The 14,861-nt window shown below is 36.3% G+C and overlaps 1 protein-coding gene across 3 annotated transcripts in view; it reads right to left on the bottom strand.

Moving 5' to 3' along the window:
* AGL (amylo-alpha-1, 6-glucosidase, 4-alpha-glucanotransferase) overlaps nucleotides 1-14,861 on the bottom strand; it is a 78,826-nt gene that overhangs the window by 52,180 nt on the left and 11,785 nt on the right. For 2 of the 3 annotated variants that reach the window (XM_032630633.1, XM_032630640.1), the window contains 9 exons: nucleotides 14,232-14,442; nucleotides 13,746-13,912; nucleotides 12,146-12,349; nucleotides 5,085-5,266; nucleotides 4,809-4,920; nucleotides 1,623-1,746; nucleotides 1,177-1,279; nucleotides 984-1,081; nucleotides 186-325 (listed from right to left, as the gene is read on the bottom strand). In XM_032630633.1, the coding sequence (XP_032486524.1) occupies nucleotides 186-325; nucleotides 984-1,081; nucleotides 1,177-1,279; nucleotides 1,623-1,746; nucleotides 4,809-4,920; nucleotides 5,085-5,266; nucleotides 12,146-12,349; nucleotides 13,746-13,912; nucleotides 14,232-14,442 (1,341 nt within the window). The remainder of the gene's footprint in view (nucleotides 1-185; nucleotides 326-983; nucleotides 1,082-1,176; nucleotides 1,280-1,622; nucleotides 1,747-4,808; nucleotides 4,921-5,084; nucleotides 5,267-12,145; nucleotides 12,350-13,745; nucleotides 13,913-14,231; nucleotides 14,443-14,861) is intronic. The other variant, XM_032630648.1, reaches the window with a different exon arrangement.

Here is a 14,861-nt window from a genome sequence, read left to right as displayed (position 1 = left end):
GGTGAATCCCATCCTGTCAATCCCTTCTCTTCTCTCTCAAACTGTATGCACCTCTGGCATCTGTAATGAAATAGTTTTAAAAACACTAGCATAGTGGGGGGAAAAATCAATAAACAATTTATATTTTGAGCTTGCCGTGAACTTTTATTTCCCTATCCATAGAGAAGTTAACAAAAATGATATACCTGGTTCAGCAAAGTTTCGAAGGGGATCATCTCCCATTACCCATCCATTATGTGCCATCAGAAAACAAGCTTTATTTGGGACATGAATCATAGATTCTTCTGTGGAGAGGGGCATTTCTTCAAAAGGGAAAGTAAAATATCTAGGGAGATACAATCAAGTATGAAATCCATACAGAGAAACTCCTTGGAGGGAATGTGAATTAGCGCTATTAAAATTAAACTTCTTCCCTAGTGAATAGAATAGAAAAGATTAGTTTGACACCATTTATGGGAAATAAACTGCAATATAGGTAAAAAAATCGTCAGTAGACATTTTGAGTAAACCTAGTAGGATTTGAGAAATTGAGTTAGTATTATAGCATATCTGATTAACATTCTAAATAATAACTTTAAAAATCTCATAAAATTACTAAGAAAATCACTGAGGTATTGACATTATTTTGCAAAGGTTTTTACTACACTTCAGTTGCCTAATCTATGTTGTACATTACTTAAAGTATAAGGAACTAAATGCTTGCTTAATTTGATTAAAGTTGAATTTATTAGTAAGTATGCAGTCCTCCAGAAACATGAATGTAAATGATTATAAATTGGTTCATAATAATGATAGTTTCTCTAACTAAAGATGTGCCTAACAAAATTAATTAATATTAAGCTTAGTTACCAGATCAAAACTTCTATTTCAATTTAAGAAATGTACTAAGTCACACATTAAAGGAAACATTTAGGTTAATTTGAAGAGTTTAATACAATTTTCAATTTTTAACCTTTAATGAGAAGAAAACAAAAATGGAATACCTGGTAACCAAAGGATGTTTTCTAGTGACAGGCCCTAGTTTAGGACCATGGCCAGCCAGTCGTTCATAAAACACATTTCCCAAAAGGCAATTAACTGCCTAGAAAACATGAAATTATATTACATCAACGACAACAACAAGAAACAGTATTAACACTCAAAGAAAAACAGCAGTTCAAAAGAAGTAGGTAAAACCTGTTCCTGATGATAGTTCATGAGTTGATGCTTCTCTGAATTTAATTCCTCAATTCTCTTCTGGAACCAACTGCAGCATTCGTTAATTGCGGTTGGTCCATTACTTGAAACAGATAAAGCAATACAAACATTATTTAACGGTTTTACAAATTCTACATTTAAAAATTTTCTAATAATCGTCATAGAAACTTTAAATATATTCATCAGGATCTTAATTATGGCTGAAGAAGTTTTCCAACTGTATACATTTTTACATTTATGTATAGGAACATGGACCAGCACACAGACAAGAGGGGAAATGTCATACGTTTGAAGTAGTAGAATTATGGTGAATTACTTTTTTTCATTTTATATTCAGGCTTTTAGCAATAGCATGAAAATAATACTATCCATAAAGGTTTACAAGTAATAGTACTCTTTAATATGTAGTAAAATATAAAACATACTCATGTGGTATGAAAGTTGCTAGTGCAACGTTCATATCTACAGTACAGCCAAGTCGTCTGTATTCAGGATCCTGAATAATCTTAAGGTGTTGTTTTGGATCAGGCTTTGTTGTTTTCCTATTTTCTGAAAGAAAGAAAATATTATATCTTAAATGCAGATATGCATAAGGAGATTATAACTGTTACTGATTTCAAATTTTTAGTTTACAGTTTTTTCTTGGAAAATAAAACATGTTTATTTCATAAGCATCCTTCCTACCTCCCTGTCCATCCTCCTGCACACCATCTAACACACACACACACACACACACACACACACACACACACACACACAGAGAGAGAGAGAGAGAGAGAGAGAGAGAGAGAGAGAGAGAGAGAGAGAGAGACTGACTGAGGAAAAAAAAACCAAAAACACTATAAAAGAAAAACACAGCAATTCCTACCAGTTCAATCTCAGTCCCATCTTTCTACCTCAGTTGGCATTCAGTTAGTCTATATATTCTTTACGGCATTAAGGATGTTGATGGTACAAATTCTCTTCACAGGTAATACCAAATACATTAACATTAGGACTTTTTTTCCCTCAAAGATTGCTTTCTATTCTAAAAAGTAAGTCATATTAACAACCTAACTTTCTCTGAAAGAAGCACACAGGTTTGTTTTTATACTGTTTTCCTTTTCATCAACAAGCATATTCTTACATAATAATAAAAAATGAAAAAGTAAATAAACCCTTTGTGGGGGGAATTTTCACTCTTCTTCTGGAACTTGTTCCTAATAAATCAGCTATTGGTACAGGATTGCCTCCACTGGGTTTGATTTTATATTAATTAATACCTGGCTTATTCTAAAAAGATTTTGCAAGGGCTTATAAAGGCCCAAACAAACTAAGATAAAAATTAAATAGATTTTTATATGTATTTTCTGAGGTTAATCCAGATGAGTAACATACATGAAAAATTCCAGAAGTGCTTAAAAAAGAGAAAAAGCTACACAATCAGTGTACATTATAAAAGTCTTTAGCACTGGTAGACTAAAAGACAGATCACTGGAATAGCACAGCTAACAGGTCCATGTGTATTTAGTGTATGATTATACATTATGAAGTATCATGGTGGTACCCCAAATCAGTATAAAAGGATGGGTTATCAACTCAATATCATTTTTCAAAATAAGAATAAAGTTAAATATCTTCTTTATATAAATTCCAAGTATACTAAATATTTAAAAGTAAAATATAAATAAGATTATCAGAAGAAAACATAGATTGCTGTTTTAAGGTCTAGGCACAATGTGAAATCAGAAGCCATAAAAGGAAAGATCAAAAAATTTGGTTACACTGGGGGAAAAACCACCATAAACAAGAGTTAAAAGATCAACAGCATACTAGGAGGATATATATGAGGCCACTATAATAAGGAATTACAAAGAATAATAAGTCAATATGAAAAAGACAAACAACCCAGTAGAAAAATAGGGAAAGAACATTAATAGGGAATTAATGGAAGAACTATAAATGGCTAATTAACATGTGAAAAGATATTTCACTAATAGGCAAAGAAATGTAAATTAAAATAATGAATATTTTCCCTTATTGACAAAGATTATAAAGATTAATGGTATCTAACATTGGTGATGGTATAGTTAGTGATAATGTAAACTGGTACAACTTGTGTTGAAAAGCAATTTGACAATATCTATCATAAATTTATCATGAAATCTGTATACCCTTTGACCCATGAATTCTATGTCTAACAATTTGTCCTACAGATTTACTCACATAGCAAGTAAAGATAACATGTACAAGGAGATATTTTCTATAGTACTGCTTATAAGAATATAAATTCTCCTAGGGCAAGGGCTTGCTACTATGTTCACCATTGAATCCCCACGCCTGGAAGAGTGCCTTTCACATAACAGTTGATTCAATAAATACGTATTGAATGAATGAGAAATGAACTGCAAATAGTCTATCTAAAAGGCTAAAGAAATTCAAGTACTTTAAAACAGTGTATTCTATCTAGAGGTTAAAAGAAATAATTAGCTGTAATAAGATCATGCTGTCAACTAAAATAACAAGTTGTTAAACAATCCATATGCTATAGTTTTATTTGTGTGTGTATAAAATAGATATAAATATAAAACTTACAAATATAATTTATATATATATAATTAGATAAAATTGGAATTTCTTTCAAAAAGAGTCTGAAAAGAAACACAAGAAACTATTAATTGATAGTTCCTTCTAGTAAGTAGGTTTTGGGCGAGAGGAACTCACACATTCCATTTATTATATTTTTGCACATTATTGCAAATAAATAATACAGCTTATAAACATCAGAGGGAAGGGGAGTTGGAGGCTCTTCAGTAAAATAAAACATGAAGGAAAGTTAATATAAAAAATTCACGTATTAAGATGTTACACAATTGTGAAAGTTGAGAGAGTAAATCTGACCCTAGGCTTCCTGGGCCTCAGGTCACACTGATTTCTACTTTGAAGGCAGTATTTCTGGGCCCTACGTAAGCTCTAGTTTCTGGATGAGGAAGAGGATTTCTAGCCATCAAAGATCCTTGCTGTTAGGCTGTCCTATACTAATTGAAGATACATTCTTTATAATTTTTCTAATTTGCCTCCGAAAAACCCTAATTTCCCTTTCAGCATGTTTTTTTCTATCCTACTTTGTCAGGGAGATCTGTTTCTTTATCTTTGCTACTGGCTAGTACCTGAGTCAGTCTCACTAGTGGTTAGGTAGCCTTAATGGTAGGTGCCATCAGCTAGAAGCCTCAGTTAAGATTCCTATGTTAGCCAACAGAGGACATACATCTCTCAGTTTCAAAGACTGTTTTGAGTCTTTGGCAGCTGAAATACTCTGCTCTACTTACCTGCCATTCATGCATTTAACAAATACATATTGAGCTCTACGGTATTCTGAGCATTGTGCTAAGGAATCAGTGTAAGAAACAGTCCCCGAGGGAAATAAGTATGTATTATGACATGCCCTTTAGATATCTCTGCTAACTCTAAGATAGCTTCCAGAATCATAGTTTTAGAGCATCAAAAACAATACAAATATCATATAATAATAACAGATTTAATAATGTGTTAACCAAGAGAAGAGTTATCGCTTCAAGAGCAATACTAGATTTCTGAAAATCGATAGAAACGTTCTAGTGTATATCCTGTACCTTGTGTAAGAAGTCCTCTAAATTGCTCAACTGCTTTGTCAACATCTACTTGGAAAAATTCCCAGAGATGGATCTTTGGGAAAATATCCTCCCAAATTATTTTTCGAATGCACTGAAAAATATCAATAGTTAAAATATACACATTTAAAATCTTTTTACTAAACATTATTTAGCATATTAAAAGACAGGTTCTAAATGATTTTCAACCACACATTTACTTTACACTTTAGAAATTCTGCTATTGTTTTAGTGTGGTATTCCTCTATACATACTGACATTCATTTGATGATCATTTTCAATCAAAGCAGCTACTCCTCTTTCTTTGTATTTCCCGTCTGCAACGTCGCAGGATAAATGCCAAAGTGCTCTGTCTAAGACCCAGGCAGGTTTTAAGTGTGGGGAATTCACAAGGTTATATGCACTTTCTGGATGTTCCTGGAGCCATTGACTTTTAGTAGCTTAAAGAAAAAGGAAACATAAAGGAATATCATGTAATTAAACTGAAGTTAAGTTTAAAGGTAAAATAAAATATCAACATCTATCACTTATTTTCTTATATATTAGATATCAATATTTTATAACGATATTGTAGTATGAAAACAATTTTTTGGTTGTGGTATCCTATCATCTATTTCACCATATATTTTTCTTTTCTGTTGTAAGAGTTTTTAATTGATAGTAAATAGGATCAACACATTTATTAATGCCATTGTATAAATTGTTTACTATTGCAGTGGGAGTTAAGAAGGGTCTTGTCCTTGGCCTTTTTTTTTTTTTTTTTTTTTTTTCGGTATGCGGGCCTCTCACTGTTGTGGTCTCTCCCATTACAGAGCACAGGCTCCAGACAGCGCAGACCCAGCGGCCATGGCTCACGGGCCCAGCCGCTCTGCGGCATGTGGGATCTTCCCGGACCGGGGCACGAACCCATGTCCCCTGCATCGGCAGGTGGACTCTCAAACACTGTGCCACCAGGGAAGCCCCCTTAGCCTCTTTTGATGCTCCTTGGGTGAACTATATTTTGGAATGCTCCTTCTAAACCTAAAGGACATCTTTTCCTTTAAGGCAGACTGGGCTTTTGCCCTGACTTCAAGTTCTCTGGCCTCATTAAAGCAGAAAGTTACCTGTATCTTCAATTCTGGTTTGGGCTTTTCAGTGTCTGGCTGTTAGGTTCTAGGGCAGAAGAGCCCCCTGACATTTACTTTCCCCAGGAGCTTCTCCTTTTTACTTCTGGTCTCCTGAGTGACAGGGCCCTCCTTCGGCCCCACCTAAGCTCTAGGTTCTCTCTCTTACCTATCCTTAGAATGCAAAATGTCATTTATATCTTTTTCTCCTACATATCATGTATTCCTGTGGGTTTTTTTTTCTTTTGAGTGGGAGAGGGAGGTGAGATTCCTTCCTCTAGATTTTTAAATATGCTTGTATCTCCCCAAAGCTAAGAATACAAACACACAACTTATCTAAATGCAGTTATTTCTCTAAGTTCTGCAGGGTCTATTAGTATCGAGACCAAACATCTTGAAAATCCAACCTGTATCTACTGCTTCCACTTTCTCCCCACACTCTCATTCCTTCTCCCACTACAGTCTGCTTCTACAGCCAGCGCTCCACCGAGATTACTCCAGCCTCCTAACCATGAAATTTAGTGTTACTTTCTCATTTTCATCACTTTCAAGCTCTACATTTGTCATTACTGATTAGTCCTTCCGTGATTTACAAAAGACCTCTTCCTTGATTTTCAAAAGGTGTCATTATCTTGGTTGCCTTAAATTTTTGCTTCTCTCTTTTGTGCCCTCTCTTTTCCTTCTCATCTCCCCTAAACCCTGGAGGGAGGTTTGCTACATTTTAGTCCTTCTCTTTCCTTACACCCACTCTTCTCAGTACATCTCTCAAACTGGCCCAGACTCCAGCTGAGGCCCAGGCACATCTACCCAAGCATGTGATGATAGCACTGCCTGGGGACAGCATGTTAACTCAAAATCCATTCATAGGTCCACATATATCTACACTGAAAGTGTCATATATCCCAGGCACTGTTCTGGGAGCTAGATATTCTGTAGCAAATAAGGGAGCAAGGTTCAGGTGCTCATGGAGCCTTCCTTCTAGAAAGTGTTTTTTTGTTTGTTTGTTTTTGTTTTTAATTTTGCTTAGACAATCCTGATGGAAGAAAACTCAGTTCTCTCATAGGCAGCCTCTTTGTATAGCTAATCTTGAAAGGTTAATAAGATATATTGTTTCGATAAAACTGATACAAGTGAGGCTGAGAAACTGCTAAAAAAAATATACTCAAATAACAAGGGTATAGCTTGTATCTTATTACCCATTTGTAGCAGTAAGTTCAGAATCAGGAGTTTTGCAAGGTATTTCAAGTGTTTACAACATTGGAGGTAATTTGTTTTAATTTATTAATAAACAAATAAAAGCTAGACACATTTTGCTTCATCTTTAAAATGGACTAATGCCCTGTAAATTCATGCTCAGGAGTGGTTAATGTACATGAAAGTAGTAACAATGATTCAATACCTACCATATGCCAGGAACTGTTAAGTGCATTAATTTATTAACCCTCATGCCCTTCCAAAGGATATAGGACATACTATCATGTTCATTTGACAGATGAGAGCCTGAGATAGGTACCTCAGCAAAAGTCACACAGCCAGAAAAAGAACTGGGCAAGTCTCTTCAGAATCTGCAGTCTAACCATTCTGCTCTATGGCTGAGATGAATGTGGCCATGCCTTGTTCACTCAGCTGAGAACCATTACAATCCTTACAGAGTTTTAAAATCATTATTATTTTTAGTTTCACGTATATGATAAATCATTTAGTAAGTCATTGATTTACTTAGTATTTATTTAATAGACAAAATACATAAGAAGCAGAGATGTTGTAATAAAAGTTAAATTGATAATTCTCCAAATTTGAATCAAGATAGTTTTCCCAAGATTTATCATCATAGTCATTGAAATTCAAGATTATATAAGAGAAAAATGTCATGATAATTATATCCAATTTGGATTTTCGTTTATTAAGAGTAAATACTAAGGCAACCCCAACTTTTTACATGGTAAAATCCTGAAACTTTGTTTCTTATCTCAATTTTATGAAACAAAATCAAGTGTAAAGTGAAAGAATTCTAAACATTAGGTAATAAAAGTATTTTTTCTCATTCTATATGAAAGAGGAGTTAAACTCCAAACTATGTCTTAATACATATTAAAATTAAAAATGAAAGATGGACTTCCAGAGTAGCACAGTAAAGAAAGACTCTGGAAATTGTCCTAAGGGCATCTGGCACATGGAGAAACATTTATTCAAGAAAACCTACTAATTCTTAGTAAGAATAGCAAGAGTCTGTGGCACTTGAACCACAACCTGCTCCCTTATCCCACCCGACCAACCACGTGTTATGGAAGCTCTACCCCAGTGCTCTACTCCAGGCAGGTGTGGCCAAGATGGGAGATGCCCTCTCCCCTTACCTCCCAGTCTGGGGTTAGTTTCATTCTGGGAGAGGTAGGCACACCGAGTGAACAACGAAGTACACTCTGACCTAGGGTGACTTCTAGGAAGCCAGCCTTAAAAAGAAATCCCATTCACCTCTGGCAGTCTGGAAGACCTTGTGTATGCCCAAGGCTGAGCCATCTCTGCAGCAGTCAGAGAGGGAACTCCTAAACTAACCAGTTCAGGTTTATCTTTTTCCATCCTTTTACTGTCAACCTACCCGTATCTTTGAATTTAAAGTGTGTGGCATGTAGACAGCATATATTTGGATCTTGTTTTATTTGTTTATTTTTAAATTGACTCTGATAATCTCTGCCTTTCAAGACATTACTTTCAAGATTCCCTAAATCTTTGGCTTTCAAAATTTTCACTATGATGTGTCTGAGTGTAGCTCTCTTTTGTTTATGTTATCTGGAGGTCCCTGAGTTTTAGGATGTGTAAATTAATGTTGGAGGTTGGGAGGTTTTCAGCCATTATTTCTTCAAGTATTTTTTTCCATTCTTTCCTCTCCTTCTGGTGTTTCCATGTCCCACATTTCACTGAAACTCTGTTCATTTTTATCCTTTTTCTCTCTCTTCTTTAGATTGCATAGTCACTGTTCACTCAAACATGCTGCTGAACAGCTCTAGTGAAATTTCTCATTTTGGTTATTTACTTTTCAACTCCAGAATTCTCATTTGGCTCTTTTAAAAAATTTCTATCTATTTATGATATTCCCTCTTTGCTGGGCTATCATCATAATATCTTCTTTTACTGCTTTAATTTGGTTTCCTTCGATTCTTTAAATACATTTATAATACTTGCTTTAAAGTCTATTTCAAGAATGACATCTAGGACTTCTCAAAGGTGATTTCTGTTGCCTGTTTTTTTCTTGCATAAGGGCCACACTTTGCTGTTTCTTTACATGTCTCAATTCTTTGTTGAGTATTGGTGATTTAGATAGTATGTTGTAGCAATTCTGGATACTGATCCCATCCCCTCCAGGTCCTTTTGGTTGCTGGTTTGTGACTTGTCTGGACTATTTTAGGGAAGTCTATTTCCCCCAGTGTGCAGACTCTGATGTTGCGACTCAGAGGGTGCAGCCTTGGCCATGGGTAGTCAGCCTGGGATGATGGTGGTTTTTAGCAGGGCTCTCTTAAGTGTCTTTTTCCCTGAAATCTGTTAAGCTGTCTGCTTCTGTTGGTATCACACTCAGCTATTTCTCTCCTGAGCTGTTACTCAGGCTGACTGTGCTATTATTTTTGATAATATTCTGGAGCATAAATTGCACTGCAATATGATCCAATTAAATTTGGGTCCCTTGGCATGGGTAGTTTTTGAGGCCTGTCTTTGAGGCTTGTTCTGATCCCAAGAAGGCTCTTGTTAGCTGTCTCTTTCCCTGGTTCTCTCTGTTAGACCAGTAGCTGGCCTATGGTTTAGCATGTTGTTCTCATGAAGATACCAGCCTCCTTTGGATTGTTTACCACCAAAGTCTCCACTGTTTTCAACAGTGCTCACAGGCTTGAACTTTCCCATGCTATGTACCAAAGAAAGTCAGTTCCATTCTTACTCTGTTCTTACTGCACATCTCTTCCCGGGGGCAGAACACCTGTGTCACTGCTCCACCAGTGGTGGCAGGGGTAGGAGCCTCCGGTTTTCTTGGCTTTCCCCTCCAGGTGTGGAACCCCGACCCCACATGCAAGCTGGAGCAAGGGTCCAGTATTCTTGACCTGCCATGCATGAAGTAGAACTTTCTCTCTCTGAGTGGGGGCTGGGCGGAGGAAGGAAGCCCCAGGCCTCTCATCTGCTCTTGCCTAGAATAGTTTCCGTAACATAGTGCTGAAAGGGGGGAATGAGAAACGCTGGAAGCCTGCCTCTTGCAACCACAGCCCTAGACTGGGAGCCAGGGAGAAAGGGAGCCTGGTGTCCTTGGCAGCACCTGCTAGGAACAGACCTATCATCACTCTGACTGGGGAAGGGTAGGGAGGGAGGAGCAGGTTGTGGTTCAAATGTCACAGACTCTCACTATTCTTTCTGAGGTTTAGTACATATTCTTGCATAAATGTCTCTCCACATGCTGAATGCCCTTAGGACAATTTTCGGAGACTTTAGTTTTTTAAAAATAATTTTCAACAGTTACAGCTGTTTTGCAAGGTAGAGGGTCTGTGAAGCCCTTAACAGTGCCATTCTGGAAGTTGACTTTCCCTGGACAGTAACTTTTTAATGAAAACCTATATCATAGAAAGGACATTATGATACTCAACACTTTCCATGCAAGGTGGAAGCAACATTCACTTCTTTTGTATTACACAGAATCTCTCAAATGCTTTAGCAAATACAGTCTCTGACAGCCTGTGACTGTACTCCAAACCTTATACTCCCTTTGTCGCTTTAGTGACAGAACTCTCAAGGTTCAGCGACAGACATGGCTGACAAACAAAATACTACATTGCAAGCTCCTTTATAGCTAGGTGTGACAAGAGACAAAATCCTATCTGGTGCAATGTGAGCAGAAGGGATATATACACCAGATCATGCCCTTAAAAGACATTACTTCCCTTTCCTCATTGCCACTGGGTAGAGGTGATATAAGGAACTGGAGGGGCCATATTTGATAAGAGATGGAAGCAAAGTGCTGGAGACAGCAGAGCAGCATGAGAGAAAGAACTTCGTTCCCTATCATGGGTTGGCTACCACACTGGTCTTGGAATGCCTACTTAATCTTTTATAAGAAATAAGTATAATTTAAATCTTAAGTCACTATATTTTTGTCTTTTTGTTACAGCTGCCTAAGCCATATCATAATTCATACGCTGCCATTATGTGGTTTGATAAATTTGATGTGAATAGTATTAAAGATGTCAAAGTAGTTATCAATAACGTCAAATTTTCAAGCGAAGAATACTGAATTCTTAGACATTAGGCAGTTTTCACTGTGGACCCTGATGGTTAGTTTCCAGGTGCATGCAGAAAAAACAAATTTTAGAATGTTCCTATTTCTTTGCCTAATTTTGATTGTTTATTATTATCATTAGAGATTATTATCTATATTGATGAACCAAATCTTTGAGCTTTTGAACATCTTCATAGTTCCTATGGTTACTTGGAAAACAATTTTATGACACACACACCAGAGATTTTTGTTGTTGTTGTTAAATGTTTTGTACCACGTAGAATTCCTGTTGTTTACATAAGTAAGTCAGTGGTTTCCTGACTTTTCTACCTCATGGCAAACAGAAAAGAGCATCTGCAAGGTACACTGGGTTAAACTGAAAGCTGATCAGGGCCAGAGGCTTCTCCAGACCCAGTTACTCTGATAGCTGATGGAAGCAGTCATTTCCTGAGGATCAGCATCTGGAAACCTCTGATACATTTTTATAGATTTGTATACTGGTAAGAAATCCTGGGACCCAAAACAGGTTAACTTTAATAATATCTTTTAACATGTAAAAGATATAATTTTCAAATTTAAGTTCTAAGAATTTACCAATAATTTTCTCTTCAAATAACACCATTCAGTTTTTTCAAATATATGCTATAGTAACAGAGCTATGGCTATATAGATTCATTAGTTGGTCTGTAAAGTATTAATACTGTAAATTGAAATATTTGGTCTTTTCTATGATCACACTCCTGTTTTTATAATCATCACATGTAAAATACTTACATATTGATTATATCTTCAACTAACACTGTTTTCTTTGAAAGAAAAAAAGTGGTACTGTATAAAGTGATTTTTAAATTGAAGGACACCTAATCATCACTTGTGTTTTCAAACTTTATGTTATATAAAACAGCAAGGAATGAAATAATTAGAATATTCTCATTAAAATTAATAGAAGTAGTTAATGAAGCTCATACCAGTATGATTGTAGACAACATCAGTAATACAAAGAATATTCCATTCTTTTTTCAATTTTTCCACTAGCTGTCCAACATCAGTCCAGGTGTACTTTTTATTAGGTCTTGAAAAATCAGGATTTAATTCTAACTGATTAGCAAGGGAATAGCATGACCTAGATAGTCCAAGAGTCTGCAATGGGGTAAAATGAATCACGTTGTAGCCTGCAACACAAGAAAAGAAACAAAGACCACTATAAGAAAAAACATACCTAAAACTAAGCAAAATGTAAGGTTAAACTTCCATAAGCAATTCTAAATGGCAAGGCAACCATGCTACCCGAGAAGGGGTTAAAGACTTGGGTTTAAATCCTAGCTGTACCACAAGTGACTTCAAGCAAGTCTACTTAAATCTTTCAGGATTATCAGTGTCCTCATATGCAAGATAGGGATAATGAGATGATGTATTTGAAAAAAATCACACACAATGCCTAGTTACTATTAGGGGTTCAATTTATATTTCTTAAATTGATATATTTATATATAGAAAATATATCCTATGCAAGTATATCAGTACATCTTTCTCCTAGTTTTTTTTTTTTTTTTGCAGTACGCGGGCCTCACTGTTGTGGCCTCTCCCGTTGCGGAGCACAGGCTCCGGACGCGCAGGCTCAGCGGCCATGGCTCACGGGCCCAGCCACTCCATGGCACGTGGGATCCTCCCGGACCGGGGCACGAACCCGTGTTCCCTGCACCGGTAGGTGAACTCTCAACCACTGAGCCACCAGGAAAGCCCTTTCTCCTAGTTTTAATGTTCCATAGTACTTGTATTCTGTTTTAGTTATGTCAGTGAACTTCTCATTTCTTTCTTCACTCTATGTTCAAGTCGAAAGTAGAAAATTAACATTACCCTTTACTTAAGAGTAAAATACACCTTAAGTTTCATTTTACTCTTGGTATGTATGGCAGCACATGACTTCCACATGGAAGACCATTAATCAAGGTTGTTGAATTAAAATTATATATAATGATGATATATTTTAGTTATTTATTTTTGGCCGCGTTGGGTCTTCATTGCTGTGCGAGGGCTTTCCCTAGTTGTGGCGAGCTGGGGCTACTCTTCATTGCAGTGCGAGGGATTCTCATTGCGGTGGCTTCTCTTGTTGAGGAGCACAGGCTCTAGGAGCGCAGGCTTCAATAGTTGTGGCACACGGGCTTAGTTGCTGCATAGCATGTGGCATCTTCCTGGACCAGGGCTCAAACCCGTGTCCCCTGCATTGGCAGGCAGATTCTTAACCACTGTGCCACCAGGGAAGTCCATGATAATGTATTTTCCAACACATTCTGGTAGCTTAGTAATTTTTATATGTCAAAGTAAAGTCTAAGGAACAATAATAATCTTATTTTGTCATAGAGTTCCTTCATTTATTCAGTTGAACCACAAAATTTGCCATTTTTGTAGGTTAAAAATGGTCAAGTAACAACAATTTCATAGAGTTCTATTTTTGTTGCTAAATGTACTAAGGAATGAAATTAAAAGAATTAAAGCCTTTGAACCTGTATCACAGAAGATAATTACATTTATTTTAAAGAAGAAGAAAAGAAAGAAAGCTGACATTACCTGATTCTTTTGCAACCCTAAGTCTGCTTTCCCATTCATCAAAGGGTCCCATACACTTGGCTAAAAATGTCTGGAGAGTAACACAGTCCAAGGGTAACACATGATTATCAGCACCAACACGTAAAACAGGGTCCACAACTATGTAACCTCCACCACTTTTCTCATTTCTAAGGAAAAAACAAAACAAAAACTTCTCAATTAATGATAGGAAAAATAATTCTCATCTAATAGTCTGACTCTCTAATTGGAAAGTAAATTGTCCCATTTAAAAATATATTTCTAGGCACATAAAAACATTTTAAAAGTTGCAATAAAAGCTTACAATTACTTCCTAGAAACTGAATGATCATATTCTATTTGCATCTCAGGAAAGCCCTGTAAAAATTGGACTGCCATGGTTCATATGGTAACTTTTTACAAGTTAGATAACTTCAAGTTATAGAATAAATTAACTTCTTTTTTTCACATACAGAACGCCTGACTTACCCTTGAAGGAAGTAATACTGAAATGATCCAGCTTGTTGAAGATTAAGTTTACAGTATTTATCAGAATCATCTTCTCTTTCTGTTGGATTTTCCCATTCCAGGGAACGGAATTTTTCTCGATTAAATGCTTCTCCAGGAAATGGGTAATTTGTATACACAGTAACTGCTTTTCCCTGTAAAGTTGGGCCTAATCGGAACTGTAGTTCAAACCCTAAACAAAAAGCACATTTTAATAAACTCATTGCAGGACTTAAGTTACCACATTAAAAAGATGTTTTATTTAAAGTATTACACAACGATGATTTCTCAACTATGTTTAAAAGAACTCCAAACATTTAATGCTGCTCTGGAACCACTTTGCATTTCAATTTAGCTTAATTTTGTATTTTAACATACAGTAAACAACCATAGAACTGTCTGTTCTGTACTGTCCCTCTCTTCTTCTCCTGGAAACTGATTCCTAGTCACATGGCTACTTTGGGATATGCAAGTTCTTACATGATTCCATTCCCCACGATTACCTCCGTTCCACTTCCTGAACTGCTCAGAGGTGGGCATCTAACTAGAGACTTTCACTGGTATTTTTCAAACTGCAGCAGAGAAAGTGAGTTTCTCTGTGGTATCAGAGTC

This window comes from Phocoena sinus, chromosome 1, assembly GCF_008692025.1.
Source record: "Phocoena sinus isolate mPhoSin1 chromosome 1, mPhoSin1.pri, whole genome shotgun sequence".
NCBI classification, from domain to species: domain Eukaryota; kingdom Metazoa; phylum Chordata; class Mammalia; order Artiodactyla; family Phocoenidae; genus Phocoena; species Phocoena sinus.
This window is presented reverse-complemented; position numbering and strand designations above follow the sequence as displayed.